Source organism: Temnothorax nylanderi, unplaced genomic scaffold (assembly GCF_030848795.1).
Source record: "Temnothorax nylanderi isolate EJ_2023f unplaced genomic scaffold, tnyl_v1.0 TNYL_tig0017_pilon, whole genome shotgun sequence".
Taxonomy (NCBI): domain Eukaryota; kingdom Metazoa; phylum Arthropoda; class Insecta; order Hymenoptera; family Formicidae; genus Temnothorax; species Temnothorax nylanderi.
In genome coordinates, this window is record NW_027249079.1 from 543,613 (window position 1) to 568,691 (window position 25,079).

At 38.9% G+C, this 25,079-nt stretch overlaps 5 protein-coding genes across 13 annotated transcripts; 1 reads left to right on the forward strand and 4 right to left on the reverse strand.

Moving 5' to 3' along the window:
* Window positions 1-294: 294 nt before the first annotated feature.
* LOC139768602 (U5 small nuclear ribonucleoprotein 40 kDa protein) lies at window positions 295-2,946 on the reverse strand. The gene is made up of 7 exons (XM_071698950.1): window positions 2,808-2,946; window positions 2,369-2,714; window positions 2,170-2,299; window positions 1,774-2,087; window positions 1,423-1,695; window positions 1,143-1,308; window positions 295-395 (listed from the first exon to the last, which is right to left on the reverse strand). Exons 2-7 carry the CDS (start codon window positions 2,480-2,482, stop codon window positions 343-345), a joined length of 1,050 nt encoding a protein of 349 aa, XP_071555051.1. The 5' UTR covers window positions 2,483-2,714; window positions 2,808-2,946; the 3' UTR covers window positions 295-342.
* Window positions 2,793-5,879, forward strand: Pig-a (phosphatidylinositol glycan anchor biosynthesis class A). The gene is made up of 8 exons (XM_071698949.1): window positions 2,793-2,933; window positions 3,012-3,193; window positions 3,321-3,477; window positions 3,554-3,733; window positions 4,125-4,359; window positions 4,442-4,739; window positions 4,895-5,255; window positions 5,494-5,879. The coding sequence occupies exons 2-8, from the start codon at window positions 3,168-3,170 to the stop codon at window positions 5,563-5,565; spliced, it is 1,329 nt and encodes a 442-aa protein (XP_071555050.1). The 5' UTR covers window positions 2,793-2,933; window positions 3,012-3,167; the 3' UTR covers window positions 5,566-5,879.
* LOC139768596 (GIGYF family protein Gyf-like) lies at window positions 5,590-15,466 on the reverse strand. Of its 4 annotated transcripts, none has more exons than XM_071698932.1 (16): window positions 15,354-15,466; window positions 14,408-14,452; window positions 14,065-14,299; window positions 13,601-13,768; window positions 13,120-13,321; window positions 12,825-13,035; window positions 11,763-12,744; window positions 11,072-11,437; window positions 10,654-10,968; window positions 10,467-10,559; window positions 9,958-10,388; window positions 9,666-9,864; window positions 9,408-9,605; window positions 8,910-9,318; window positions 8,612-8,841; window positions 5,590-8,381 (listed from the first exon to the last, which is right to left on the reverse strand). In XM_071698932.1, the coding sequence occupies exons 2-16, from the start codon at window positions 14,437-14,439 to the stop codon at window positions 8,256-8,258; spliced, it is 4,197 nt and encodes a 1,398-aa protein (XP_071555033.1). In that variant the 5' UTR covers window positions 14,440-14,452; window positions 15,354-15,466; the 3' UTR covers window positions 5,590-8,255. The 4 variants fall into 4 exon arrangements, with proteins under 4 accessions (XP_071555033.1, XP_071555031.1, XP_071555029.1 ...); XM_071698930.1 differs by having other exon boundaries at window positions 8,910-9,324; XM_071698928.1 differs by having other exon boundaries at window positions 8,910-9,324; window positions 9,402-9,605.
* Window positions 15,467-17,022: 1,556 nt separating this feature from the next.
* On the reverse strand, window positions 17,023-21,696 carry Skp2 (S-phase kinase-associated protein 2). Of its 6 annotated transcripts, XM_071698946.1 has the most exons (8): window positions 20,052-20,616; window positions 19,868-19,915; window positions 19,663-19,791; window positions 19,251-19,571; window positions 18,893-19,175; window positions 18,374-18,810; window positions 18,159-18,286; window positions 17,023-18,093 (listed from the first exon to the last, which is right to left on the reverse strand). In XM_071698946.1, exons 3-8 carry the CDS (start codon window positions 19,704-19,706, stop codon window positions 17,747-17,749), a joined length of 1,560 nt encoding a protein of 519 aa, XP_071555047.1. In that variant the 5' UTR covers window positions 19,707-19,791; window positions 19,868-19,915; window positions 20,052-20,616; the 3' UTR covers window positions 17,023-17,746. The 6 variants fall into 6 exon arrangements, with proteins under 6 accessions (XP_071555047.1, XP_071555048.1, XP_071555049.1 ...); XM_071698947.1 differs by lacking the exons at window positions 19,868-19,915; window positions 20,052-20,616 and adding an exon at window positions 20,657-20,754; XM_071698948.1 differs by lacking the exon at window positions 19,868-19,915 and having other exon boundaries at window positions 20,097-20,616.
* Window positions 21,697-22,541: 845 nt separating this feature from the next.
* LOC139768604 (uncharacterized) lies at window positions 22,542-24,216 on the reverse strand. Its single transcript, XM_071698953.1, has 3 exons — window positions 23,709-24,216; window positions 22,862-23,006; window positions 22,542-22,778 (listed from the first exon to the last, which is right to left on the reverse strand). The coding sequence occupies exons 1-3, from the start codon at window positions 24,097-24,099 to the stop codon at window positions 22,643-22,645; spliced, it is 672 nt and encodes a 223-aa protein (XP_071555054.1). The 5' UTR covers window positions 24,100-24,216; the 3' UTR covers window positions 22,542-22,642.
* Between the last annotated feature and the right edge of the window lie 863 nt (window positions 24,217-25,079).

Below are 25,079 nucleotides of genomic sequence, written 5' to 3' on the forward strand. Positions count from 1 at the left end.
TGTGCCCTCTCGGGCCCTCTCCCCCTCCTTTCCTCGCTCTGAGGCCTCGTGAACTGCGCCGCACTCTCCCGTGCGATCGATCGAGCGATTAATCCAGATTAATCGCGACCGTTATATTGCCGATCGTAGAAATTGCAGAAAGCGATTCGGGTGATTGACTCTCGTTATTATCGACCCGCGTAAGCTCTCATTACCATGAACTCGCACATGACTAATTAATGATGATTATCTCTGAAAGGAGAATGAGAAAATGCGCACAATGTAGGAAAGGAAATGAAACTAACAGGAGACAAATTACCGATATTGCCCGTGACAGATATATTAAGTATAAGTTACATGCTATTAAGTCTCGATTTCACCCAGGTAGATTTGCTTGTCGCTAGATCCCGAGCACACTGAAACAAATGCAATATTATTTGTTTATCGAAATACATCAGAAAATGTACAAAATTCACATTGTTTATTTTTGATTTGAGAGATTTATCTATATAAAGAGAGATTTATATATGAAGAGTGCAGGAGAAAAACATTCAAAGTCCACTTTTTGTCGAAATTGATCTGATGATGCTATCTTAGGCCTGTTCTTTTCAGCTGAACTTCTTGTACGGTTCATCTTTTCTCTTTTTCTCTCCAACGTGAAAAGAAAAGGAGGAAAGCTAAACCGTGCAGAAGTTCAGCTAAAAAGAACAGGCCTCTTGTGGCATTTTCAAAGAATTTTCATAATTCTTATCACTTTTGATCAAGAACAGTTACAATTCATTGGAAATAAGGCCAAAAGATGTACCGTGCTGGGAAAAAGCAATCATAGTCCACATGTTTGTGAGGAAAACCATCAAAGTCCAACATACAATGTAAACACTAAATAAACACTAACCATTCCGATACTCACTGCCAGTACTTTTTTTCAATAGCTTCCCAAGATATCTGATGCCTTAAAACTTAAAATAGCGCTTTTCTCGAAATTACTCCTGATAGACATTGATCGTTTTTCCCCCTCGTTTCCTTCATATATAAATCTCTCATATCAAATCTATCCTATATTTGATATATCAAATATTTTATATTATATATTTAATATATCAAATACATTCTATATTTGATACATTGATATGAGATTTATCTTATTACGAATCATCCCGTACCTATGGGCTCCTTCGGGTGAAAATCGATGTCATTTACAGATCCATTGTGCCCCGGTAATTTGTACAATATCCTACGACTCGTCGTATCCCAGACGTAGTGAAACCGATCTGACGATCCCGCCGATACTTTGCTACCGTCCGGTGACCACGCACATCTCAGAAGATTCTAAAAAGAGCAATGTAAAGCTGTGTAATTTCCCATCGTCTATGGACGATCGAACTACAGACAATTATTTTCTCAAGTTGTTATAAATCAGATTAAGGCAATACAAAGAGGCACCTTTTCGAAATTATGCTGATGTCCAGACAGTATCTTCACGCAGCGCTCATAGGGCGCGAATGGTCTTACGTCCCATATCTTCAGTGTGTTATCCATGGCGTTGGAAAGTATGTAAGATCCATCAGGACTGAGGCTCAATCCAGTGATGGTGTCGGTGTGTCCTTTCAACTTGTAAAGTACCGCGTTCTTTCGAAGATCCCACACCTTTATGTCGTTATCAATCCCGCCGCTAATCACTTGTTCTGCCGTATCATTGAACGTTACTGCGGTAACCTAGTAGCGTTAACAAAAGTTTGTACATAGATGCATTTGTTATTCACATTATTCAATAAAAATACACTTTTATGATACCTGGTATGTATTATTCAATGTATAACATTGACCCCGTTTCCTGGGATCCCAGATACGTATCGTACTATCGTCACTGCCCGAGCAGAGCAGCGTAGGTCCCCTTCTTGCCCCAGATACAGCATTCACGAACGAAGTATGACCCTTCAGCTTCTTAATTCGCATCCCAGCCACTATATCCCACAAACCCAGCGTCATGTCTGTGCTGGCTGTGTACAAATGATTGCCGTCCGGACTGAAATGTAACTCCATCACGGCCCCACTGTGCCCAGTCATGATGCCAATATTTTCGCATTCTCCGTAAACATTCCAGATAACTGTAAAGTACGCAATACCTCATTAGACAAAATCACTGAATTTACACATAAACATGTCAATTCAGCTCTGCGCGAAACGTACAAATTTGTCGATCAAATCCCGTGGAAGCAAGATACTGTCCCTCTGGATGAAATTCTATAGAGAAAATATCTCCCTGGTGTCCCTCGAGCAGCATTATCATCGACATTAAGGAGGACGTCCGTGGTGGGCCCTTTAAAATTTTATCATTAACAAACGTTATTTTTTCCAAGAACATACAACACATTGAGGTTATACTTACGCTCTGCACAACCGCCTTCTCTCTGCTGCTGAAGACGACTTCATTCTTGGTCCTTTTCGAAGCGGGCACCAACGCCAGAATATCGTCTCCCTTTCTTTTATCCAAGATCGGCATGTTGGTGGAATATCAATTCAACTTCAAGCACAACGGGACATTTATTTACTCGATTTCGCGTCGCGATAAACTAAAGCGCCATTTGAATCTAGTTTGAGTACTTCGAGACCTTCGAGTTCCTTATAGCCGGTAATATCAACGCTCTTCTATTATCCACCTGAGACTGAGGCTTTACCGGTAATCTTTGTTGGTTAACTTGCTGGAGGCTGGAGGCTGGAGGTTCAGAGAGGGACTAGGGAGGGAGTGGGAGGGAGCAAAATAATTTACAAAATATTATTGCTTGGTGCTGAAACTCTCATGTTAAATTTGCGGTAGAAATACATACAATTAAATACGATCTAAGGTTTATTGCGTACAAGGAAGTTCTGAAACGCCGAATGAAACTCCCATAAACGGACCAGCTTGTCGAGTCCTCGGCGCGAAGTAAACTCGAGGTTTTTTCGCGATTAAGGTTAGAATGCTTTCCGGGCGTAAATAATCGTGCGACCGCCCACAAATATGTTAATCGCCTACTATTGTCTATTATCAGAACTGATTAGAGATGCATGAACATGATCCGAGACGACCCGACGTGCGCCGCGATGGGATAATAACAGGAACGTTATCGGGCGGGAACGGAGGACGATGATACGGCAAATTTGCAGTCGCGTTAATCGAGCAGCGTGAATCATGCACGGGCGTGAAGATGAGCGGTGCAAGACACAAAATATGGTTTGTATAATATCCTTTCGTCTTGAAGCTGCACACGCGCCAATACTTCTTTCTCTCTCATTTATCGTTGATAAACCTAGTCCTGTTTTTATTGTATATACATGTAATATATATATGGTTTGTACAGCATGGTCTCGGATTTCTTCTATCCGAACATGGGCGGCGTCGAGGAGCACATCTTCAATCTGTCCCAATGTTTACTGGAGCACGGACACAAAGTGGTGATCCTCACGCATTCCTATGGGGACAGAGTAGGAATTAGATATATGACAAACGGTCTAAAAGTACGTTTCGCCTTTACTCGATTAGCTGTAATAATCACACGTTCTTTTTTTTCTTATATCTTGTGTCTCATTTAAGGTATATTACATTCCCGTCAAGGTCTTCTACAACCAGTGTGTTCTTCCAACGATGGTGTGCTCTCTTCCACTCATTAGGTATATCTTCATAAGAGAAGATATACAGATAATACACGGCCATTCCGCATTTTCCGCTTTAGCGCACGAAGGAATGTTGATTGGTAGATTAATGGGACTGAAAGTAAGTCTTGATTGTACTAACGACCCTAACAGTGCATGTTATCATAAATGTAAAGCCAAACATAAATCAAATAGCCGACTTTCGAGCAAAAACAAAGGATGTTGGTTTAAACCAAAAACAATTTTATTAAACCATATAAATATAAATAGTTTACGTTTCAACTTACTAAGTCTTCCTCGGAATGCAAAAGAACATATTTGGTAAATTACACGTTATAAAATAGATAAAATATGGAAGACCATGAATGTACTTAGAATATACACCTAATTTACTGAGAACATCCTATAATATTCTCTATTCTTGCGACATCATCTGAACATTCTCAGAAGCTACATGTGTTGTTAGAGAATGGCGCTTAGGTAGCACGAGGTGACTAACGCTATGTTTGCAGACAGTATTCACGGATCATTCTCTTTTTGGTTTTGCGGATGCGTCCGCTATTCTGACGAACAAGTTTCTCGAGATATCACTGGTCGACTGCGATCATTGCATATGCGTGTCTCATACGGGAAAGGAAAATACAGTATTGCGAGCCAAAGTGCAAAAGGAGAAGGTGTCAGTTATTCCAAACGCCGTGGACACCGCATTATTTACGCCTGACATCGGTAAACGGAACAACGACTTTAGTAAGTTCAGATTCCAAGATCTCTTCCTGGCTGTATTAAGAACGTATCAGTCTAATTACCATAATGTGACCGTAAATTTCAGTTACCATAGTAATAATATCGCGATTGGTGTATAGGAAGGGTGTTGACCTTCTAGCCTATGTAATACCCGAGATCTGTTCGCGTCATAAGAATGTACAGTTCTTGATCGGTGGAGACGGTCCGAAGAGATGGCTCATAGAGGAAGTACGGGAGAGAAATCTGTTGCAACATAGAGTTACCTTGTTAGGCAGTCTGGAGCACTCTCAAGTCAAACACGTTCTGAATAAGGGTCATATCTTCCTGAATACAAGCCTGACAGAGGCTTACTGTATGGCTATTGTAGAAGCAGCTTCTTGCGGGTAAACTGCAACATGATGCATTTTGTCTTCTTGTTATTATGCCTGAAATTAATTTAGATCTTTCTTAGTTTCTCTAATAAATACCATTTAGCACATTCTTTCATTAACAAGATTTTTAAATAACAAAAATGAAAATAATAAATACTATTTTATAGTTTGCAAGTAGTGTCAACGAAAGTTGGAGGTATTCCGGAAGTTTTACCGCCGGATCTGATTTACCTCGTGGAACCCACTGTACCTGGATTAATTAAAGGGCTAGAGATGGCTATAACAAACTACAAAAAGGGCAATGTTGAATGCCCTTTCGAGACGCATAGGAGGATAGGCTTATATTACAATTGGTTCAACATTACCAAACGTACGGAAATAGTGTATAATTTAGTGAAACGTGAAGCGAAAAGAAATCTAGGACAGCGATTAGCTAGTCAAATACAAAGTGGTGTATTGGCCTACTTGCTCGTGGTGTCGTTATGCTATATAATATTACAAGTCCTGGAATTCCTCGTCCCAAGAAAGGTAATTCAAAATCACCTAACTTATACGCATGTATTCTATTAGTTATAATTTGTATATTGTTATGCTTTTTCATTTTGTGTAAAATTCTTCTTATTTTTTTCCATTATTGGCTTACGTATTTAATTTTTATTTTTTTAAATTGTCTACTGCTATATGCGCATATTTAATATGCATATCAATGAGAATCTTTGTATTTATAAATAAATTTATTCGTTTATAAAAATAAACAAATTTTCAGTATATCGATATTGCGCGAGATTACAACGATATTCATGTTGTACCATCCAACGGGAAAGGAAAAGAAGATTAACTATAATTGCAGAAGCCTGAAATGTAAATTTCTCAATGTGTTCAAGTATTTTATTCTATAGGTACTTTGGAAACATTCCAGAAAAACTTGTTTTCTGCAAAACTTATTGTTATACAGGTAATTATGGTGTGTCTCCGCGTAAGAAGAACAATCGTCGTTGCATTTACCGATAAATTTTTAAAGAAATATAATTATATACAGATATAATGTATGTATAGATGTTGTACACATAGAGATAACAATGCGCAAAGTACAAATGTCATAATACTTGTACGTATATAGAATTACAACTGAGAGACGACTGTTTATAACAATTTTATTTATTATATTATCCTGCTTTCGCATGCGTAATTTATATGCGTTTTAAAATAAATGACGGCACATGGCGTTTAACATTCAAATACTGACTCGCCAGTCCAATGTTGAAACATCGGATTTATGAAAATAATATTAATTTGTCCATTAAATGATTTTTTATTATGATACATGACATCCGTATGAATCAATGCATAACATGTATAACAATTCGTAACGATATCCAACCGCAACGCCGCTCACCCCGCATACATTTAATACATATGCTTAAGAAAGATTTATTGCGTTCATTAGCATTACAAAATATCGTCGCGTGTATTATGAAATATCGTTCGTGCTTACTTTTAAATCAATCCGCGCTAATTTCCAAGCAGTTATTTGTAGCAATATGTGGAGTAGAAAGGTTAATTCGTGTTCAATATCTTTCTTTTTAAGGGCTTTTCTTTTTTTATAAGAATCAATAAAATGATTTTACTTCGAATATTTGCGATTCCACAAATATGCCGTATTTTCATTCGGAATCATCCGTTATTAGAATATATAAAGTATAGAGTATATTAACTTACAAGAAAAAAATATAAAGACAACGTTCTCATACATTCATCTTTCAACAAAAAATGTTGCATTGTTACATAAACATCTGTGTATATATATATATATATATATATATATATATATATTATATATATATTTCTCTCTGACTCTTTCGATATTGAAGATTTGAATTTCGATACATAAATTAATTCATAAAACAATAAGAAAGCCAAATTGAAAATATAATAATATTTATTTCATTATGTTGTACGTTAGATACAATAATAGAATATTGATACAATATCAATTATCTGGTTTTTTTTTAATTATATCGCTTTAATCAGTTTGTTTAATCATCACTATATTACTCTGTACATTAATCTATATTTATACATAAATCTTTTCATGTAAGGATCTGTGGTCTCCTCCTATTTTCGATCTTGTATAAGAGAAGATCAACGAACCTTAGTTAACAACCATCATAATATTACGAGTGGTCAGATCTGTCACAACATTCCACGCTTATCCAACGTCGTATCTGTATCAACGCATATTAGTCCAATTGGAAAAAAAAATAAATGTTCTCAAAAGTGCTAAAAAGTAGTTACGGATCTTTAACTACGACATTCATAGAGTTATAAAATAAAACTTTACAAAAAGAGATACCATTTCTATCTGCATATATTGCATCATTTAAATCAAACATTTTCAAACGTTTACTGTTACGATCGACTACAGCGTATATAGAAGAAGTCTATGCCGACGACAATGAGATCCATATGCAGTAATCAGTGTTATCAAGATTTCATGTGTATGCTGATATCTCGTATATCGAGGAATACGCATTACGAATATTACTTTTAATCGTTATTGTTGTTTCTACTGCAAAACCGAAAATTTCTAATGAAGAACGCTATGCTGAGTCAAAAGTTATTAGTTTTATTTCATAATTATTCTCATAATATCAGGAAAGTATCACTTTGAATCGCCCCTCGTCCATCATTCCAGAGTATGATACAAGTTTCCGTTCTGTTATCAGTGTCGCATCCCCCTTTGCGTATACAATTATCATATATGTTCTGCTTAAAGTACTGTTACTGCAATATTATGACGGCGAAGAAATATTAAAAAGATGAAGGAAGATTTCTACTTGAAATGCACATTAAATCATTTGCAGGATGTATTGCGAGAAATATAAAGTAAATCTCTTTTTCTCGACGTGTATTTGCGATGAAGCGAAAATCCATAGGATTCAATAAGGACAAATACTGACGCACTGTATACTCAGTACCGTACTTGACATAGAGGTGATGATTTCCGCGATCTCAAGCAAGTTCTAATATGTTACTTCTTTTTCGTTGAACACCTTTACATACACATATTGCTATTGACTGCCACATACCCGCATGTGCAATTATTATCGGTCGGCATACTTTTCACTCCTCTTTTTTTCTTATTGTGTATTTTAAGTGACGATGGCGAGATGAAATGTTATAAAAGTTTCCAACCCTAATTGTCGTGTACATAGGAAAAAGTAAGTCGTCCGTCTTCTTTCATGCGAAATATTCTTTGAGTAATATGTACAATGGAGCTTTTTTTTATGTAATGTAAGAAAATAACGCCACGCTCAACCGGTCCTAAATAAATGGCCACCATAAACGATCGACTTTGAAGGGATGAGCTTCTTGTCTTCGTGTATTGGATAAAAAGTCTTCATATGCTTTAAGAAGTATCCACGGTGGGTTTCTCAGCATTGGTTTGGCATGTATAATAAATAAATAACGAACCGTTTAATGAAACGAGCGTCGCATCATTTCTACGAGGTAAATTGGTGAAACAGCTCAGGAGCCTTCGCCATAATCACGATCACCTACGTTAATACGATCGGGAGCAGCAGTTACACTGAAGCCAAGGATCCTGTTATCCACTTTGAACATCTTTCCCTTCTTTGGTTTCTTGGATTTTCCCTAGACGAAAAAGATCTTTCAATATTTAAATCTATTTCATAGACTTGATACATTTGTGCTTAATATTAATGATGTTTCGCTCACATTTCATACTAATTTAATTATAATAACATAAATAATATTAAGACGATTTCTCTGGCGAGAATATTTACTTTAATAAAATCTAATATTAAATAATTCATATTTTATTATTACTATATTAAGATGATCTAACTTTAACAAGAATATACCTTAACTTCTTGGAATTCTGCAGGTGCATTTGGATTAATAGCGGGTGCTGGCTTGCACAAGTCATCAGCTTGTACCTGAGGACGTTGCGCTGATCGCAGTTTGCTTCGTTTTTCGAGAAATTGCTTGGCGAATTCCATGCTCTGCTTGGTCTCCCCAATGTAAACGCGAATGTACTCCCTAACTTCATACGGTGTTTCGAGGTCTCGCAAGAATGTAACGAACGTAGGGACTGCAAATGTATACTTATGCGTATAGGAAGACAAAATTTGCAAAAAAAATTCAATGTGGGACACTTACTGTCCACAGACGCCTGTATGCTGCTCAATGTTTTACTACACCATTGCGTGAATTCGTCGGTCTTGGCAGTGTTCTGTTCAAACAATTTCTTCACTAGTTCCTCCTCTTTCTTATTCTTATTTTTGGACGCTTTATTATTACTATTTTGCTGTTGTTGCTGCTGCTGTTGCTGGCTAGATACAGGTTTTATAATTGTAGCTTGTTTAGCCGGCTGTTTCGTGGTGGTGGACGACTTAACGGGTGTAGGATCCCAGAAACCAGTAGTACCGGAATTCATGGACCACCCTTGGCTGCTTGATGCGCTCGAATTAGCCCAATTCAAACACTGTGATGCTGTACCCCATATACCGGCGTTTTGGAGCATATTCGCAGATTCCTTCTGGCCGGCTTTTTCTAATCGTTCTCTTTCCTGTTGCTAAGAAATTTCAAATTTTTCATCGCTCTTTCGAAAACAATATTTCATGTCACTCGCATATTCAGGACAATAAGTACCTTTACCTTAGCGACGCGCTCTTGCTCCTCCTGCTGAATCTGCGCAAGACTCTTCACTTGAAGTAATTTAGAAGCAATAGCTTTTTCCGCCCACTTGAATTGCAATCGCTTTGAAGAGTCGATTGCCGATGCCTCTTGTGCCGCTTCTACTGCCTTCTGCTGTGCTGACTGCTGCTGCATTAATTGTTGATGCCGTTGTTCTTCCTGTAAGAAAGTAATAAACGTAGACATGTATTGCATGCATAATAAATGTAAATAATTTACCGCTTTCTTTTCTCTCTCTAGTCTCTGAATCTCGGCAAGCGAAGCGGTATGAGTGGCGGGAGTCAATGTGCGTGGAGCCTGAGCCCACGGGGATTTAGTTGTCTTTTCTTGAAGCTTACGCAACGCTTCGTCTTCTCTTCGTCGTTGTTCCGCACGACGCTCGTCTATTTCCGCCTGTCGTCGCGCCTCTGCCTCTTTCCTGTAAATTTCACCATTGCAAATTTCACTGGAGTGTATTTATTATTTTACTTTTTGATAACATTTTATGCTTTGCATAATTCTACTGATATACCTGAGTCTCTCTTCTTCCTGTCTTTTTAGCTCTTCCTCAAATTTCTTCTTCTTTTCCTCCTCTTTCTTCTGTTTTTCTTGTAGTTTTCTAAACTCTTCTCGCATTCTCTTCTCTTCTTCCTGCTTCCTCTTTAAGTTCTCCTCCTCCTGCTTTCTCTTTTCTTCACGCTTTTTCTCTTCCTCTTTACGTTTTCTCTCTTCTTTTTTCTTTTGCTCTTCTTCCTGTTTGCGTTTCTCTTCCTCTTTTCGTTTCTTCTCCTCTTCCTTTCTCTTTCTATCCTCATCTTTACGTTTTGCTTCCTCAGCTTGTCTAGTCTGTTCCTCTTTTTGCTTCCTCTTCACATTCTCCTCTTCCACTTGACGCTGCAATTCCTCTTGCTTTCTTAATTCTTCTTTTTTTCTATCCTCTTGTAATTTAAGATTCTGTTCTTCCTAAAAAGAAAAAATTAGACATTGATTATTTCGTAACTACATGAAAAATGGTACGAAGAGAATTAAAAGCTAATTTACTAATATCTGCTGCTCGGTTTTCATATCTTTAGCATGTAAATCCCACAGAGAACCAGGTAATTGTCCTGGTGGCATCGCGGGAATGGGCCCGACCTGGAAAATGGGATAGATAAACAAAATTAAACAGATCGTCAACCACGTCAACGCACTTGAATTTTACATAAGTGTAATTTTTAACATAACGCACCTGCGCTAACCAATTCTGCGCATTAAACTGGGGAACTATTTGCGGTGGAGGTTGCGGCCAAACAGTGTCCATGTGGGTCGCCTGCGGATGGCCGTTTGTGTTGACATTGAGTTGACGTAGCAAAGACTTTATTGGATTGTCTTCCTGCGTCGGCGTGGGAGTCGGAGCGATATTTGGTTGTTGAATGGTGGGCGGCAAGTTCTGCATACCGCCCATCTGCTGGATAAGCTGCTGTATAGGATCCACCGTAGCCGGATGGGCCGACGCGGCGGTATGTGGATTCGTTGGTAAATGAGTCTCAGGTTGTGTCTTCGCCTGCGCAATATCGCGCGTTATCACGATGCGAAATGAACAATGAACAATGAACAATGAACAATGAACATAGGATTAGCAAAAAAAAATATGCCAAGACCATTACCTGTTGCATTTGAGTGAAAAGTTGCATAACAGGATTAGCCGTCTGAGACGCGATGTGAGGCACAAACGGGTTTGTCGCTATCGGCACTTCCGGAATTTCCTGCATTCCATCTTGTATGACGTATTGTAAAATTAACTGATTCTGTTCCACAGGAGTCAGCGTAGACCAGTGCTCCGATTGCGACAATTTCGCTATCGCTGATGTTCTCATCTGCCTGAACAGCATTTGATTGTGTAGCATCTGCATATGCTGATATGTCATCAACATGGATAATGGATCTTCTATTCCAGGCTTCGGTATAGCACCTGGGGCTAATCCAGCCGGTACGGTGGGGTTAGGAACAGGTGGAATCACCTGATCCGCTAACTAGGAATGAAAATATTTGATCTTACTAATATGAATATAACAGCAATTGAGAAATTAAGAATGCAATAATGATATATAACTTTGTAAACTTTATTTTGGAAATGTCTGAATTTTCCTCCACATGGCAAAACTTGATTATAGATGACAACAAATATAATTCACTCTTCTTTTGCTTCCTTTTCTCTAATATTATTCAAACTTTAAACTTGATACTTTTCTCAACACTATATAAATTGGTTACTGATCTAATCTACATACAAGTTCTGAATTAGTAAAATAATTTTAAAACGCAATAAAATAATACATATGATAAATGTATATGTACCTTTAACGGAGGTATTGGTGGTCCAGGAACGAACGGTACTCTTCCAAACATTTTCATCAAATCACCGAGCGTGGCGTACCTTTCATCGCAAGTTCTTCTCACCAACAATCCCGCAGTAAAGTAACCGGCTTTGCACCATTCAGCCATTTCGCTAGCTAAAAACGGTCCCTGAACTTCGCCCTGTGGATCACGGTAAAACCATTTTTCCTGATTACCCGTCGAGGAAACCGCGGAAGGTTGGTTACCAATTGCAGGCGGGACACTCGTAGCGGCTGTCTTCTCCTTGTGATTTTCTTCATCTGCCATTAATTTGGCCACCAAAGCGTCTGCCTCCTCCTTCATTCTATCCAGGTCATCTTCCGTTCTCTGCCTGACATTAGCGGTTCCCGTGTTGTGTACGAGCTTCGGATGCTCTAGAGGAACTTGTCGATTGGTCACGGCAGTTATCTGCGGCTCTGTTTTGACCTTTGTCTTAACAGCGATCTTCTCCTTAACATGATGAGCTCCGCTCGGCGGCTCGCTAGATTTCTCACTTAAAGTCTCAACTTTATCCACATTTGCCACTCCGATAGTCTTCTTATGCAAGAGATCCGAGGACGACGCTAAAGTCTTCGTGGGAATGCTCTCAGTTGACGGCACAGTGGTCGACTTAATAGAGGGTGAGTTACATCTCCTCTCTTTCTCCACAGAATCATCCTTATCTTCAAGTGAATCCAACGGTTTTGGTCGTTCTTTGCTTAATGTATTACCTATTGTATTACTCGTATGGCGATTCAAGGATTGAACCGAACCCGTCCCGACAGCTAATGGCTTGCTATTAGGTCTCACTATGTTCGAAGCACTTCCTTCCGATACGCGTCGAGTTCTACCCTGTTGGGAAGCGCCCGCCGCACCGTCTTCATCATCATCCGAATACATTCCACCGTGAAATGCGCCCGAAGAGTCGAAACTGCCACCACTCTCTGTTGGATTCTCCGTTGCCCTAAAATATAAAGTTTAAAATGTATAAAATTAAATATAAGCACACACATATTCTGTAAATAAAAATCATTTAATGTGTACCATTCAGGTAGATTGTCATGATTATCGTGATGATTCGATTCCCAAGTGCGAGCGGTGCGAGGTGGTGGATGATGACCTGAATCATGAGCGGGTCTGTGGTTCCCTCGATGTTCCCATCTTGCTGGTCCGCTTCTACCCTCCTCTCCATCACCCTCGTTTCGATCCAATCTGTCCCGATCCATACTGCCACCCTCACGCCAACTACTTCTTCCTAATATAAATATTTCGTTTTATTACATAAATATATATGCATAACAATCCCCAAAGAAATATAAAGAATAGAGCACGTATTTACCCCACTTGCGCCAACTATCATCGTCCTCTCCGCTCCCACGATGACGTCGCCAATTACTCTCCATAAGCGAACTACCACTAGTCCCACGATTTAGATCTTTTCTAGGACTAGTCGATCCGTTCCATTCTCCCGGTTCTGAAGCGCCGTTTCTTTCTGACCAGCCGCGTTCGCTTTGAGATCTATCAAATGGCCTGTTTCTCCCCTATAAATAAAATTTATAAGATTCCCCCATTTTTGCGTTGACCGGTGTGGATCTGTTATATTTAATTAAAATAATTAGTGTTTTTTTGGTTCTGTAAAATTTATGACATTAGGAGAAAGGGAAAAGACAGATGCACATACATATATATTAGATGTAATTTATATAGCGGTTATAATTACAACATATACATGAAGAAAAATAGAAAAGGATTTTAAATCTAAAATAAAAATTAAAAAGCAAACTCGTATTCTAATAGTGAAAGAACAAAAAGCTTTGTACCTGGAATGATTGGCCCTCGATTCGTATCCCATCACCGGAGTCATCAAAACCGACTCCCCGTGAATAATGAGACAAATACAAGCCTCCTCTTCCAGTTCTACCACGTCCACGATCGACACTGCTACCTCTTCCACGACCAATATTAGTTATCCCTCCATTCCACATACGCTGTAAAATTCACATACATGTAATACATTCATATTATACAGGATTTTATCAAACAAATTTAATATCTCTGATAAAAATATATAAAAACTGTTACGATAGCTCGAGTTGTTAATTTTTAGATAGTTCCTAATATATAGAATATACAATAGAATAACAATTTCACAGCGTCTTTCTTTTCTTATTATGAAGAATAAACTAAACTAGGCTGTTGCTTCTCAGGTTGCAATAGAAGAATATAATAGAAACAAAGAACACAATGTTACATACATACATTTTATATACATGTCTTTTATTACCGTTTCATCTTCTGTCATGGTTATGAGAGCCAATGGAAGCTGAGTTTTCTCCACATACAGCGCTGAAAAAGTGTTCAACGGCTCCCAAGGTTTACAATTCCGATCAAACATGGCCAACATCTCTTCCCGGCCATATCTATGCTCTGCTAACTGATAGCGAGATGCACCCAGAGTTGTGGTCCCTCCGCCTCCACTACCAGTATTGCAATTGTCTGCCGACGAAACCTTGCGCAACCTACGTATGGTTATACATAAACGTAATAAATACAACATAACATACAATAATATAAACACAATTAAATGAGGTTCTAATTGTGTTTTACCAGCGATATAAGTCACGTACCATTCTGGACCGAATTTCATGGAATCCGTCATGATGCACTATCTCCTGAAAAAAAAAAAAACAAGGGGAACAAATGAGACCAATAGCTTATACGATAAAAAAGCACACGTGTACAAAGATAAATACGCTACAAAGACAAGTATTAGAGAGCATGAGTATCAAATATAGAAATGTTGTGTAACACACAGTTCAAAGGTGTCTTTTTTTTCATCGGGTGTTGAACTATGTTCGCCAAACATAAATATTTGCAAGATCATGTCAAAATCGGCGGGACATAGAAAGCTGGGAGGGCAGGAGGCAGCAGAATAATGCGTCCTCCTGCGAAGGATCATTGGCAGATGAAAGAACTCGCTCGCTGTCGCGGTGGAAGGCTCGTCATCTGTTACAATCGAAACACGGACGTGCGCGACACGGTATAAAATCTAACGCGACGATTTAGCGAATCGGCGCGCACAGACCGACAGGCTGTACCTGTTGCTCGACGGCGTATCGGCTCGTCATCGGCGATCGCGCGCGCGTATTTTGTCAAACGCGGTAGACACGTAGAGCCGATTGGGAACAACGAACGTGGAGGGTGGCACAACAGACAGCAGCGCGGAGCTCGTTGATCGCATTCATCCTCGGGGGATTCCGGCGTCTATGGCGGCGCGACGACGGAGCAGCCGGTAGAAACGTCGAGCGTGGACATCGGACGCGTTATCGCGACAGCAGCCGCGTCCCATATTCGCGACGTTAACTCTCATAAAGCGCGAGCGGAGGTGGTTGCTCTCCGCGAGCCAAGGTGGCAACATTAACCAAACTTTTTTTGCCAGCGAACATCGGGATGATCTGCATGCGCGGTGGGTCGCGAGTGGGGCCACGCGGCCACGCGGAAAACGATCGCCGGCCGGTCGCCGTACGGCCGCGGAACGGATTCGGCGACGGCGGAGGCCTTCGGGAGAAATACCTTTGCTGATCTTCGAAATTACTGAGGACAGCGATACAACACACCAATATGGCTGATGGTTTTTTTTGGAATGAAGCGCATGCGAAGGCTCGCCGTTCCGTGGTATGCCTGGGGGGAGGCGTGGAAAGTCACTAGATACATCGCGCGCGGATCGCGCGTGATCAGTGATCCGCGCATATGCGCAGAGAGGAAACCGATGGAATAAGAAACGATTGGAGGACACGTGTAAAACGCCGACGGGTCCATTGACGCCTGCATACTCTGTTAATTTTTGAGAGGAATTCTTGGAATTACGATTCGTCGAATTTTGGTAAACGATATTTTTCACCTCGTTACATTTTCCTCATATTCCATTTGCCTGTAGGAATTCAAATTTTTTAAAAAAATTCTCTAGGTCGGGTAATTATCTATAGTCGATGAAATCGGTAGCGCTCTTATCGACCGTCGCTAATTACATAATTTTTCTGTTATAATTTTAAAACATTTTTCAAAAATTGATATTTTGTAAAGGGCAAAAATATAAACCTTGAAAAATCAATAAAGTATTGGGAGAATATAATCGAACAAGAAGTAGCACTGAAATTACAAGAATTGTAACTCCGAGAATTTAAGTCGATGTGAAATTGCCAAAATTAAAATTCTGAAAAATCGACAAAGTATCAGGGAAATATAATCGGATAAGAATTAGCACTAATAAAAATTTTAAAAATTAGGATTTCAACAATTTCTTAAAATTTCAAGTCTACGAATTCAAACCGCAAAAATGGAAACTGAAAAATCAGTAAAGCATCAGGTGAATAAAATAAGAAATGGTACGAAGCAAAAATTCGAACGTCAATTTCAAAAATTTTATTTGTAAATTCTTTTCTTGCTATCTATTCTAACACGAACAAAATTATAACTATTATACCATCGCAACACACATACACACATAATCATTGATGTATAAATATTTAAATACGATATGCTTCAAATACGCTCATAATTGTTGCAGTTTTAAAAGTAAAGTTAAATATATAATAAATTAATTCGAACAAAATAATCAATTAAAGTTACTACTTAGTATAACATTAAAGAATCATCGAATAAGTAACATTTACTTCGCCAGTCAATAATTAACCCAATTAAGAATTTAATCGACTGGCAACGATTATAATCGTCGTGACCAATCCGCACTGTTTCGATCAAAGATTCTGGTCATTCTAAAATTAATGTAATTTCAGATGCTTACAATATAAGCATCTTAATTAAATAATTAAATTTATTGTGAAATTAAAGAATTATATTCAAAAGACTCCGTACGATTTTTATAAGAAAAACGTTTTCAGTCAATTTGCTTGAATTTGTGATGTAGTTCTTGTGTCCTGATGAAAAGTCTCGAAAATTTCATCAACCTTCTGTAATTAGTTTCTGAATTATAGGCATTTAGAAATCTTCTTTACAAGAACCGTTCGTACATTTGTCTACACGAGTTTTCACTCGCTATAAAGATTGATGAAATCTAGGACTTTTCAGCAGGGACACGAGAACTGTAACATATCACAAATTCAAGGAAACTAACCGAAAATGTTTTTCTTATAAGAATCGTGATCCTTTAAATTAAAAATAATTTTTATACCATAACAATGTGACGATGACAAATATGTATCCAGCGTAAAAAAAATACCAATTTTCAGTCCAAGAACTTTTATTGTATGCACAACAAATTGATTAGTTTATATAATCGTTAACTAACAATAAAGATGGAGTTTTATCACAAACGCATTGTAAATTTGAGCTTTCGCATTTTATATGACTTCTCTTTGTTGTAAATAATACACATGTATATCTGGCCATTACTTCATTTTCTGAGATCTTTAGTAATAAAAATTAGTGTAAATTAGCCAAACAAAAGCCTTTGACAAAATTCAATATATGTATAACACGATCGAAAGTTGAGTTAAACGGTCTCACTAGCCGAAAAAACTTGATCTGTTCAGCAATATCAGCAAATGCTCCGTATTAGGAATAATGTATATACAGGGTGTTCCAGACTTATCGTGATATTCGTTAATGTCAGCTTCCTGATATTATTTTGGTATTAAGGTTTTCATTTTAAAATGATTTTAGAAGTTTGCCGTTAACGTCTGGGACACTATATGTAAAGGATTCTATGTATACAACTGAGCAACAATTCAACATTAAATTTTCGGAAGAACACACGTATTACCTTTAACATCTACGTTATTTCATTTGTTCAAATTAAATTTCTCCTGTTATCAGTACAGTATTCAGTCTGCACAGAAAGATGCAATATTACATGTAGATCAGTTACCCTTTGGTCAAATCTATAGCTCGATTTATTAATGAAATCTATCTCTCGTAAATGATGAAAGTATTGCCTATATATTAATTTAATCTCTAACTCGAAGGCCCCAAATACTGGTTCTTCGAATACCGACTGTTGGCCTCGCGACGGAGCTATAAAGGTACTTATTAATTTCGGGTTCGCGGCAGGTAGCTTGTAATGATTTGAGCACCGACTCCGACATTAAGCCAAAAACATCTAAATATAATAAACATGGCATATGAGCTAATCTCATGTATGCTGATAGCGGAATGCTGTAACAACGGCTCAATGACAAGTGCTCGAGTTTCGAAAAGTTCAGTAAATTATGGATGGTTTGAATTGTAAGCATAGCGCAATCACTCAAGTCCAATTCTATAATATCCGGACACCTTTTTGACAAGTCCTTTACGTCTGAAATTTAAAAAGAAATGCATGCTACAGCCGATAAATAACAAAATCTCAATTATTATACTTACTCTCATCAGTCATAGTTTTTCTACAGCCCGCTACGTTCAAGCGTGTAATGGATGTTGGCAATGTTTTACACAGCAAAGTCATACATTCATTATCCAGAGAACACCATGACATATTGAGAGCAGTTAAGCTGAAATAATCCATTGATCGTATTAAAATTGGAAACTACGTCCATGTATATGTACATACAGAGAAAGAAAGAGATTAATAACTTTACCATTTAAGTTTCATTAAATCCGTAATACACCCAATGTCTATATTCTCACACATCGTTAGATTCAAAACTTCTAATTCAGTATTCTGACTAATCGCTCTACAGCAATCTCTATTTAATATACATTTTTCCAGCGACAATTTCTTCAGATATTTACATTTGGATAATAACGTAGCCAAACCGACCGGTGATATAACCGCCATAGATAAATCTAAATACTGTAATTTACTGATATAAGATTCGCTGAGAACTTCACTGCCTTCACAAAAGACAGGATCCGCGATTTCCGCTTGTGCCAGTCTTAGAATTTGTACTCCTCGTGGCAATATATACCCTAACGTGCCTTCGTTTAAAACTTTACTACCCAAGTCTAATCTCGTCCACAGTGCTTCATCTCGAGCTATTTGACACCAACGTTTGCACACTAGCATAGAGCGTACCTGCACGCAAAATAATTTATACAATTGTATAATATAAAATGACAATTTATTAAAATTACACTTAACACATTATTATTCTTACCAAACATTTCTTAGGTAACCATTTTAATATCATCAACATTATTTCATCTGATAATTTATTAAATTTGTCCTCGCCATCAACGGAGGACTTCTTTCTTCTTCTAAATAAACAAAATTGATCTAAACTAGTTTGCTCGTTTTTCTCGGCGGAATTTTTAATCTTTTCCTTGGTAAAGCTCTCCTTTAAATCCCCAAAATAATCAGCTTCCATTTTTGAGGAATAGCCAGATTCATTCTCCCCAAGCACAGCTATATCATCCATATCATATGAATCTTGTTGAATCCTATAAGAATAATTAAATAAACAATAAGTGAAGATATAATTTAAAACGTTCAAAGCAACTTCTTTGGTTACAAACCTGTCTGTATTTGCAATTTCCAAACCAGAACTAGTATAAACCTCCTCTTGATATCCAAAGACATCAGGTTCATCCGTTATTGATCTATTATGACTATCTAAGTTCTCAGATAGGATTGTACATTCTTCAGATTGTAGTCTTTTTGTACTCTCATAATTTCCTACTCCATCTTCCAGCATACCGACACCCATGTCCTCCAGCATTTCAGGCTCTATGAGACTGGCATTTCCTGAATATGACCACTTTGTATCGTTTCGAGAGTCGCTGTTGAGCGTACTGTTTAGATTGTTATTACAGCCATCGTCCAAACGTAATCGTTTGCTGCAAACATAGAGAATAATTTTACTCCAAAAAAATTCAGATACAGAGGTACCAGTTTGATTGTAAATAAAGGAACAAATTATATATAAACCTGTTCCACCAAGGTGACGACGAGGAAGATGGGTGTTTATTCATTATATATGTATAGATATACAAGCTCTTATTTCCCAAACTCTAATGATATCAAGCTCTTGAATTGTTATAAAACCAGGCACAAATACTGTAGGAAAGGAGGATTAGTATTTGAGTTACAGGCTATATTAGACATTTATCATAAAGATCACAATGCGACATACCCTTAACTTTACATGTAAGTCGCAAAAAGAATAAATTGGTCTGTGTTTCTTAAATAAAAATAAAAACATTTGTACATAACAGTTTAAAGAGAAATTAATAGATTTATTTACATAGAATCATGCACACAAAAAAAAATACAAAAAGAATTATTCAGACCAATCTGTGCCACAAGTTTAGATTTACCAAAAATATGTGGTTTTGCTGTTATTTAACTTGTAAAGAGCGCACATTTATTCCATAAATCTCACGAGTGGCAACTGCCACACATTCGACAAAATCACGACGACGTTTCGTCGGAGATTTTGTCGGAGTGAAGACGGAGTTTCCCGGAGATTCGACGATTCTCCCAAGGTACCACAAACACAGAATTGTTCACGAAAACACAGGAGCTAGGGAACTTGCGACCGACAATGGAAAGGATGAAGGTTTCTCGGCAGCGTCAAGTCTCGGCCACGGGATCGCAATGCATCGAGCGTTCGCTGCGTGGCACAACAAAGCAGGACGGTCGGTCGTAGGGATCGTGGAGTACTTCGGGCGCTATTCAACGCTATTCAAAGCGTGCTTTTCCGACCGAGAGAAACGCTAACAAAACGCCACGAGCTTATCCGCGGTTCGCTCGTAACCTTACTCGCGAGAGAGCGAATGAGCGCGCGCGCGCGCGCGCGCGCGGGTGTCACACCTGCTCGTGTCCCTTCCCCTCGCCCCCAAGAAAGCACACAGGTAACAGGTAAGGGAGCTCGTTCGCCGATAACCAAAAGCGACGTGACGTTGACGACGATCTGCCTCACCTCTTGGGCGGCGAGGACTCCTCGGATTTCGGCGGACGGGACTCCTCGTGTAGCCGCGCGTACTCCAATTCCACCGCGCCGCCGGAATTCATCCTTGGCGAAGAAACCGCTGTGCCAGTCCACGTCTGCGTCCGATCCTTTTTCTTTTCGATTCTCCGCACGAGGTTTCCAGTGCCCACCGGTCCCCGGGGTGCATTTGACAAAACAAATCGCTCGGTGGCGGTTCAGTCGCGCCGGTCGCGCGCGACTGCCGCGATCTGCGCAAGATTGTCCCGCCGAACCGGCTTAGCGGGACGACGCTGATTGGCCGATAGTCGAAAGGCGGGAACGCGGCGAGATATCGAAACTGCGAAAACGCGCGCTCGCGCATGCGCGACGCGATTTCGCGCCTATTCCACGTTCGACTTCGCGCCGCGACGCGACGTTCAGCGTGACGTTAGCGGCGTTTCATGTATACGACTGATTTGCAACGGTGTTTCCTGCGCCTAGGTTTTTTCGCGCATGCGCGCCAAATTTGGTTAAAAAGAAAAGGGTATCGTAAAATAATCTCTTCCTAAGGACTAAGGATTTAAAAAAAAAATTAAGAAAGTGAGGTAAAGTATGTAATAATCAATTTACTTGTTTCACTACCTAAAACTTTCTAAACTCGTGTTTCGCCGGCAGATCTGCCGATATAATCTAACAACTGATTGCCAGCAGAAATTAACTGAGCAGAATCTGTCATTTCGATACATTGTTTAAATAGCTGCAGATTTTATATACTAGCTCAGTTTCTGCAGTCAATTTGCCATTATATTCTGTTAGCAGAATCTGTTATATTTCAGCTGGAATTCTATCGACAAAATTGCAGCAGATAATTTCAAAATCTATTCTCGATAAATTTGGCTAGTTGAGAACCTGCCCGATTTCCGAGATCTGCCAAACTTTCGCACTCCACTCATCGCGACTGCATTGCTATCAGTATGCGGCAATGATTTTAATCTGTTTCAACTCTAGTTTCAACCTGTTTCAATCTGTTCAGATTCAGAGAAATGTTTCAGAGAGATAACTGGATTCATATTGTCATTTAATCCGACCAGATACTGTTATAATTGTGTTATTTTGACAACCGCTCTGTATTTGTTATGTAATAAAAAAGAATTTTTTTACGATTTTAAATCGTATGAATTTCATTAGTGTGTAGTATGGATTCAGACTTTATTTAAAATATTCTAACAATTTCACGTTATTACGATCGACTTACGGCCATTTTTATCAAGTTAATCTATGCAGATTAACTTTAATTCTTAGAGCTGAAAAAAGATAAAAAGTAAGTTAAACCGAGACTCTCTAAAGTTAATCATTGATAGAAGTAAACATTAATCCGGGAACGGGCGACTAGAGTAAATTTTACACCCTAATATTAAAATAATAAAACTCACTTTACAATAATTTTAATGTACTTCTTTCGTTTTTTAAATATATTTTTTTCTCTCAGAAAATGTCAGTAAATCTATATACATATTTGTCCTCAAATACTATAATAACATAAAATAATCAATAATATGCAATGTAATTAAAATATACATGTAATTAATAACAATGACTTTTAACTGGGGTGTAAAAATCCAAGTGATCATTTATGCAAAAAATATCAGGTACCCGTTCCCGGATTAAGCTCTCTTAAATCAACTGAGATTTAATGCATTTCACGTTATACATTTTATCTTATTGCCAGTAAAAAATTGAGCTTAGCGAATCTACAGACGTGAGTTCAACGCACTGCGGACATTCTCATATATCCTATATGCACACACTTTTGCAAACGGCAGCGTATTGCTTATGATAGAAAAATCTGTCTCAGTTAAATGAAGGGTTAAAAATGTACAAGTCGACCCCCCGATCATCAGAACGTATCTCGATTTATTTATAGACGATTACCATTAAATTACTATTTTCATATGTCAATAGTGAGTAAGAAAGCAGCCGAAACGATTTCAACCCCGTTTATTGCTTGAGGCCCTTCAACTTTCGATCCTCGGCGTAAATTTTCATTTGGAAGCTCACCAGGTCGGAGGTTCTTTTGTGAAAGTCAAACCGCGCGTCCTTCGGGTGTATTCCCTTGTCGTGCCACCAACCGTAACTGAAAATCGTCATAATTAGCGGTTGTAGCGACAGACAGCTGAGAAAATTGACGTGCGGGCACAAAAGAGAGACAGGAATTACGTGTGGCTGGTCAATAGCGGCGACTGGTATAGCCTCCTCGGGTTCTTATCTTCCTCAGCGGCGAGTCTCTCGAGCGTGTCGCTTACGTCCGCATTTCGCGCGTCCTCGAGTTCCCGCGAGTAGAATTTCGGCGTGACGAAGTCAGCTGCAAATGATTTGGCACCTCGCGTGCGCATTTATTCGGATCGTATTACGCTCGGCTCGCGGTTTCGCGTTGCGAAAATCGAGATCGCGAGACCGCGGCCAACGCAGCGCGCGCGCGGGACGTGTTTCCTTTCATCCCCTTCGTTCGACAACTCGGATAAAGTCGGACTCGAAAAATTCGCGCGAATTAATCTCGCGGCAATTATAAGACTTATACGAAAGTAATTGCCGATTTTTAATGACTCGGTATCTCAACTTTGAAGCTAATGAAATGAGATCACTGGACGAAATAAGTAATTCGAAATCGGTATGGGGTATCTCGATTCCGCTGGATATCCTTCTCGCTGTCGATTCCTTCGGCCGATTTGAATTCGATCTCGCTCCCGCGGTGAGAACGATCGAGAGGGACACTCGGCGGTTCCGAGACACTCCACGTACGTGAAAGTATACACTGTTAAATTCGTAGTGTCAAATTATATACTCAATTCGAGTCATTTTTAAACATTCCTATAGGTCGCCACTGCTCCTATATCAATATGTCGTTAATTTAACTAAAACAATGTTAATTTAACTAATGGAGTTAAAATAATACTGTTTTGTGTTAAAATAATAAGTTTCGGCACACAAAGGTGGTTAAAAATAAAATGTTATTTAACTCAAGATATTGATTAAAATGTTTATCCTTTAATATTTAACAGTGTACCGTTCGTTTTTGACACGCAAGCGTCGGATCTTCCGATCTGCTGGTTTCTCGAGAAACACAGCTTGAACGGCGGCCTCTCCGACCTCTTGGACGTTACCGGTCTCGAGTCGTACGAATCGGTTCGCTGCTCGGACATATTCGCCCACGCGACGCGATTTTCTTTTTCCGACGCTCGTCCGTCCCGGTGTCGTCGAGGATACTCGACTGATTGGTGAGCGTCTCCGCCTAGCTTGCGTTGAGTGTGCTGCGTGCGTGTCTTCGCGACATACTGCAGAAACCACCGTATATTTGATCGATATCCTGTGATATGCCTGGCGAAATAATACGCCGTTGGGAATAAGCGAACGTGGGTGACATTCTCGAGCACGATAACTACAGGCCCAATAAGCATAAATTGCCTGCAGTATGATAATAGATTGACAGAAGATTTGTTCAGATATTACAACAGATCCGATATCATCTGTGTCTGCATTAAACTCATGTTTCGGCAGCAGAACCTGCCGATATAGGCTGCGGTCCACTTGACGCTACAAATGCTTCGAAGCATTCCTCTTCTCTTTTCTTTCAATGAAGAAAGAAGGAGAAGAAGAACGCTCCAAAGCATTTGTAGCGTCAAGTGGACCGCAGCCATAATCTGACAGTAGATTAATTGTCGACAGAAACCGAACAGAATCTGTCATTACACAAATATTTAAATGGAATGCTTCATTTAAATGGAAAGGGCAGATTCTGTAGTCACCCTTACAGAATTTTAATACTGTAATTAAGTGATTATTTGGCCAGTGATTATTATGACTAATTATTTATTTTGAGTATTAAAAGCATTAAAAACAGTCATGCTTTTAATACTCAAAATAAGTAATTAATCACTAGCCAAATAATCACTTACAGTATTAAATGTCTGTAAGGGCAATCATTATATTCTATCATTGTATTCTGTTAGCAGATTCTGTTATATTTCTGCTGACATTCTATCGACAAAATTTGGAACAGACAGACAGCCAGGAAGAAATGTAAACTCGAAGAAACGAGCGAGGAGTCACAAAAGAAAAACGAAAAAGGGCAACGGTGGAGCTCTGCTTTGCAGAACGCTCGTGGGACGAGAACGGGTTTCGCGGGGAATAAACGAGGCCGACACGATTTTTCCATATTTGCCTCTCTCTTTATTTTCGACTTTTTCTCCCTATTAATAATTCATATATTCCAATAAAGTATAATATACGGCTAATAGTGGTTATAATCTGGCGCAGCGAGACATTATACAAATCTCTCGACTCTGACTCTCTTCGTTTTCCTCTTATCGACCTTGGCGCTTCTCTGCCTCCTTATCGCCGTTTAATATTCGCGCTATCTCTTCACGCCTGCTTGCCA

What these genes read in the sequence shown, in the direction of transcription:
- Pig-a (XM_071698949.1), top strand. Translation starts at nt 3,168, where the DNA reads ATGAGCGGTGCAAGACACAAAATATG. An exon ending in GGTGCAAGACACAAAATATG is followed by an intron (nt 3,194 to 3,320) that starts GTTTGTATAATA and finishes TGGTTTGTACAG; the next exon opens with CATGGTCTCGGATTTCTTCT. An exon ending in AATTCCTCGTCCCAAGAAAG is followed by an intron (nt 5,256 to 5,493) that starts GTAATTCAAAAT and finishes ACAAATTTTCAG; the next exon opens with TATATCGATATTGCGCGAGA.
- Skp2 (XM_071698943.1), bottom strand. Translation starts at nt 20,748, where the DNA reads ATGAATTCCGGCGGCGCGGTGGAATTGGAGTACGCGCGGCTACACGAG. An exon ending in GAGTCCTCGCCGCCCAAGAG is followed by an intron (nt 19,572 to 20,656) that starts GTGAGGCAGATC and finishes CTATGTTTGCAG; the next exon opens with CAAACGATTACGTTTGGACG. An exon ending in GAAATTGCAAATACAGACAG is followed by an intron (nt 19,176 to 19,250) that starts GTTTGTAACCAA and finishes TTATTCTTATAG; the next exon opens with GATTCAACAAGATTCATATG.
- LOC139768602 (XM_071698950.1), bottom strand. Translation starts at nt 2,482, where the DNA reads ATGCCGATCTTGGATAAAAGAAAGGGAGACGATATTCTGGCGTTGGTG. An exon ending in AGAAGGCGGTTGTGCAGAGC is followed by an intron (nt 2,300 to 2,368) that starts GTAAGTATAACC and finishes AAAATTTTAAAG; the next exon opens with GGCCCACCACGGACGTCCTC. An exon ending in TCACCCGAAGGAGCCCATAG is followed by an intron (nt 396 to 1,142) that starts GTACGGGATGAT and finishes CATTTGTTTCAG; the next exon opens with TGTGCTCGGGATCTAGCGAC.
- LOC139768596 (XM_071698928.1), bottom strand. Translation starts at nt 14,439, where the DNA reads ATGACGGATTCCATGAAATTCGGTCCAGAATG. An exon ending in CACCAATACCTCCGTTAAAG is followed by an intron (nt 11,438 to 11,762) that starts GTACATATACAT and finishes TTTCATTCCTAG; the next exon opens with TTAGCGGATCAGGTGATTCC. An exon ending in AGCGCGTCGCTAAGGTAAAG is followed by an intron (nt 9,325 to 9,401) that starts GTACTTATTGTC and finishes GAAATTTCTTAG; the next exon opens with CAACAGGAAAGAGAACGATT.
- LOC139768604 (XM_071698953.1), bottom strand. Translation starts at nt 24,099, where the DNA reads ATGCTTATTGGGCCTGTAGTTATCGTGCTCGAGAATGTCACCCACGTT. An exon ending in TTGCGTGTCAAAAACGAACG is followed by an intron (nt 23,007 to 23,708) that starts GTACACTGTTAA and finishes AATCATTTGCAG; the next exon opens with CTGACTTCGTCACGCCGAAA. An exon ending in CCGCTATTGACCAGCCACAC is followed by an intron (nt 22,779 to 22,861) that starts GTAATTCCTGTC and finishes GACGATTTTCAG; the next exon opens with TTACGGTTGGTGGCACGACA.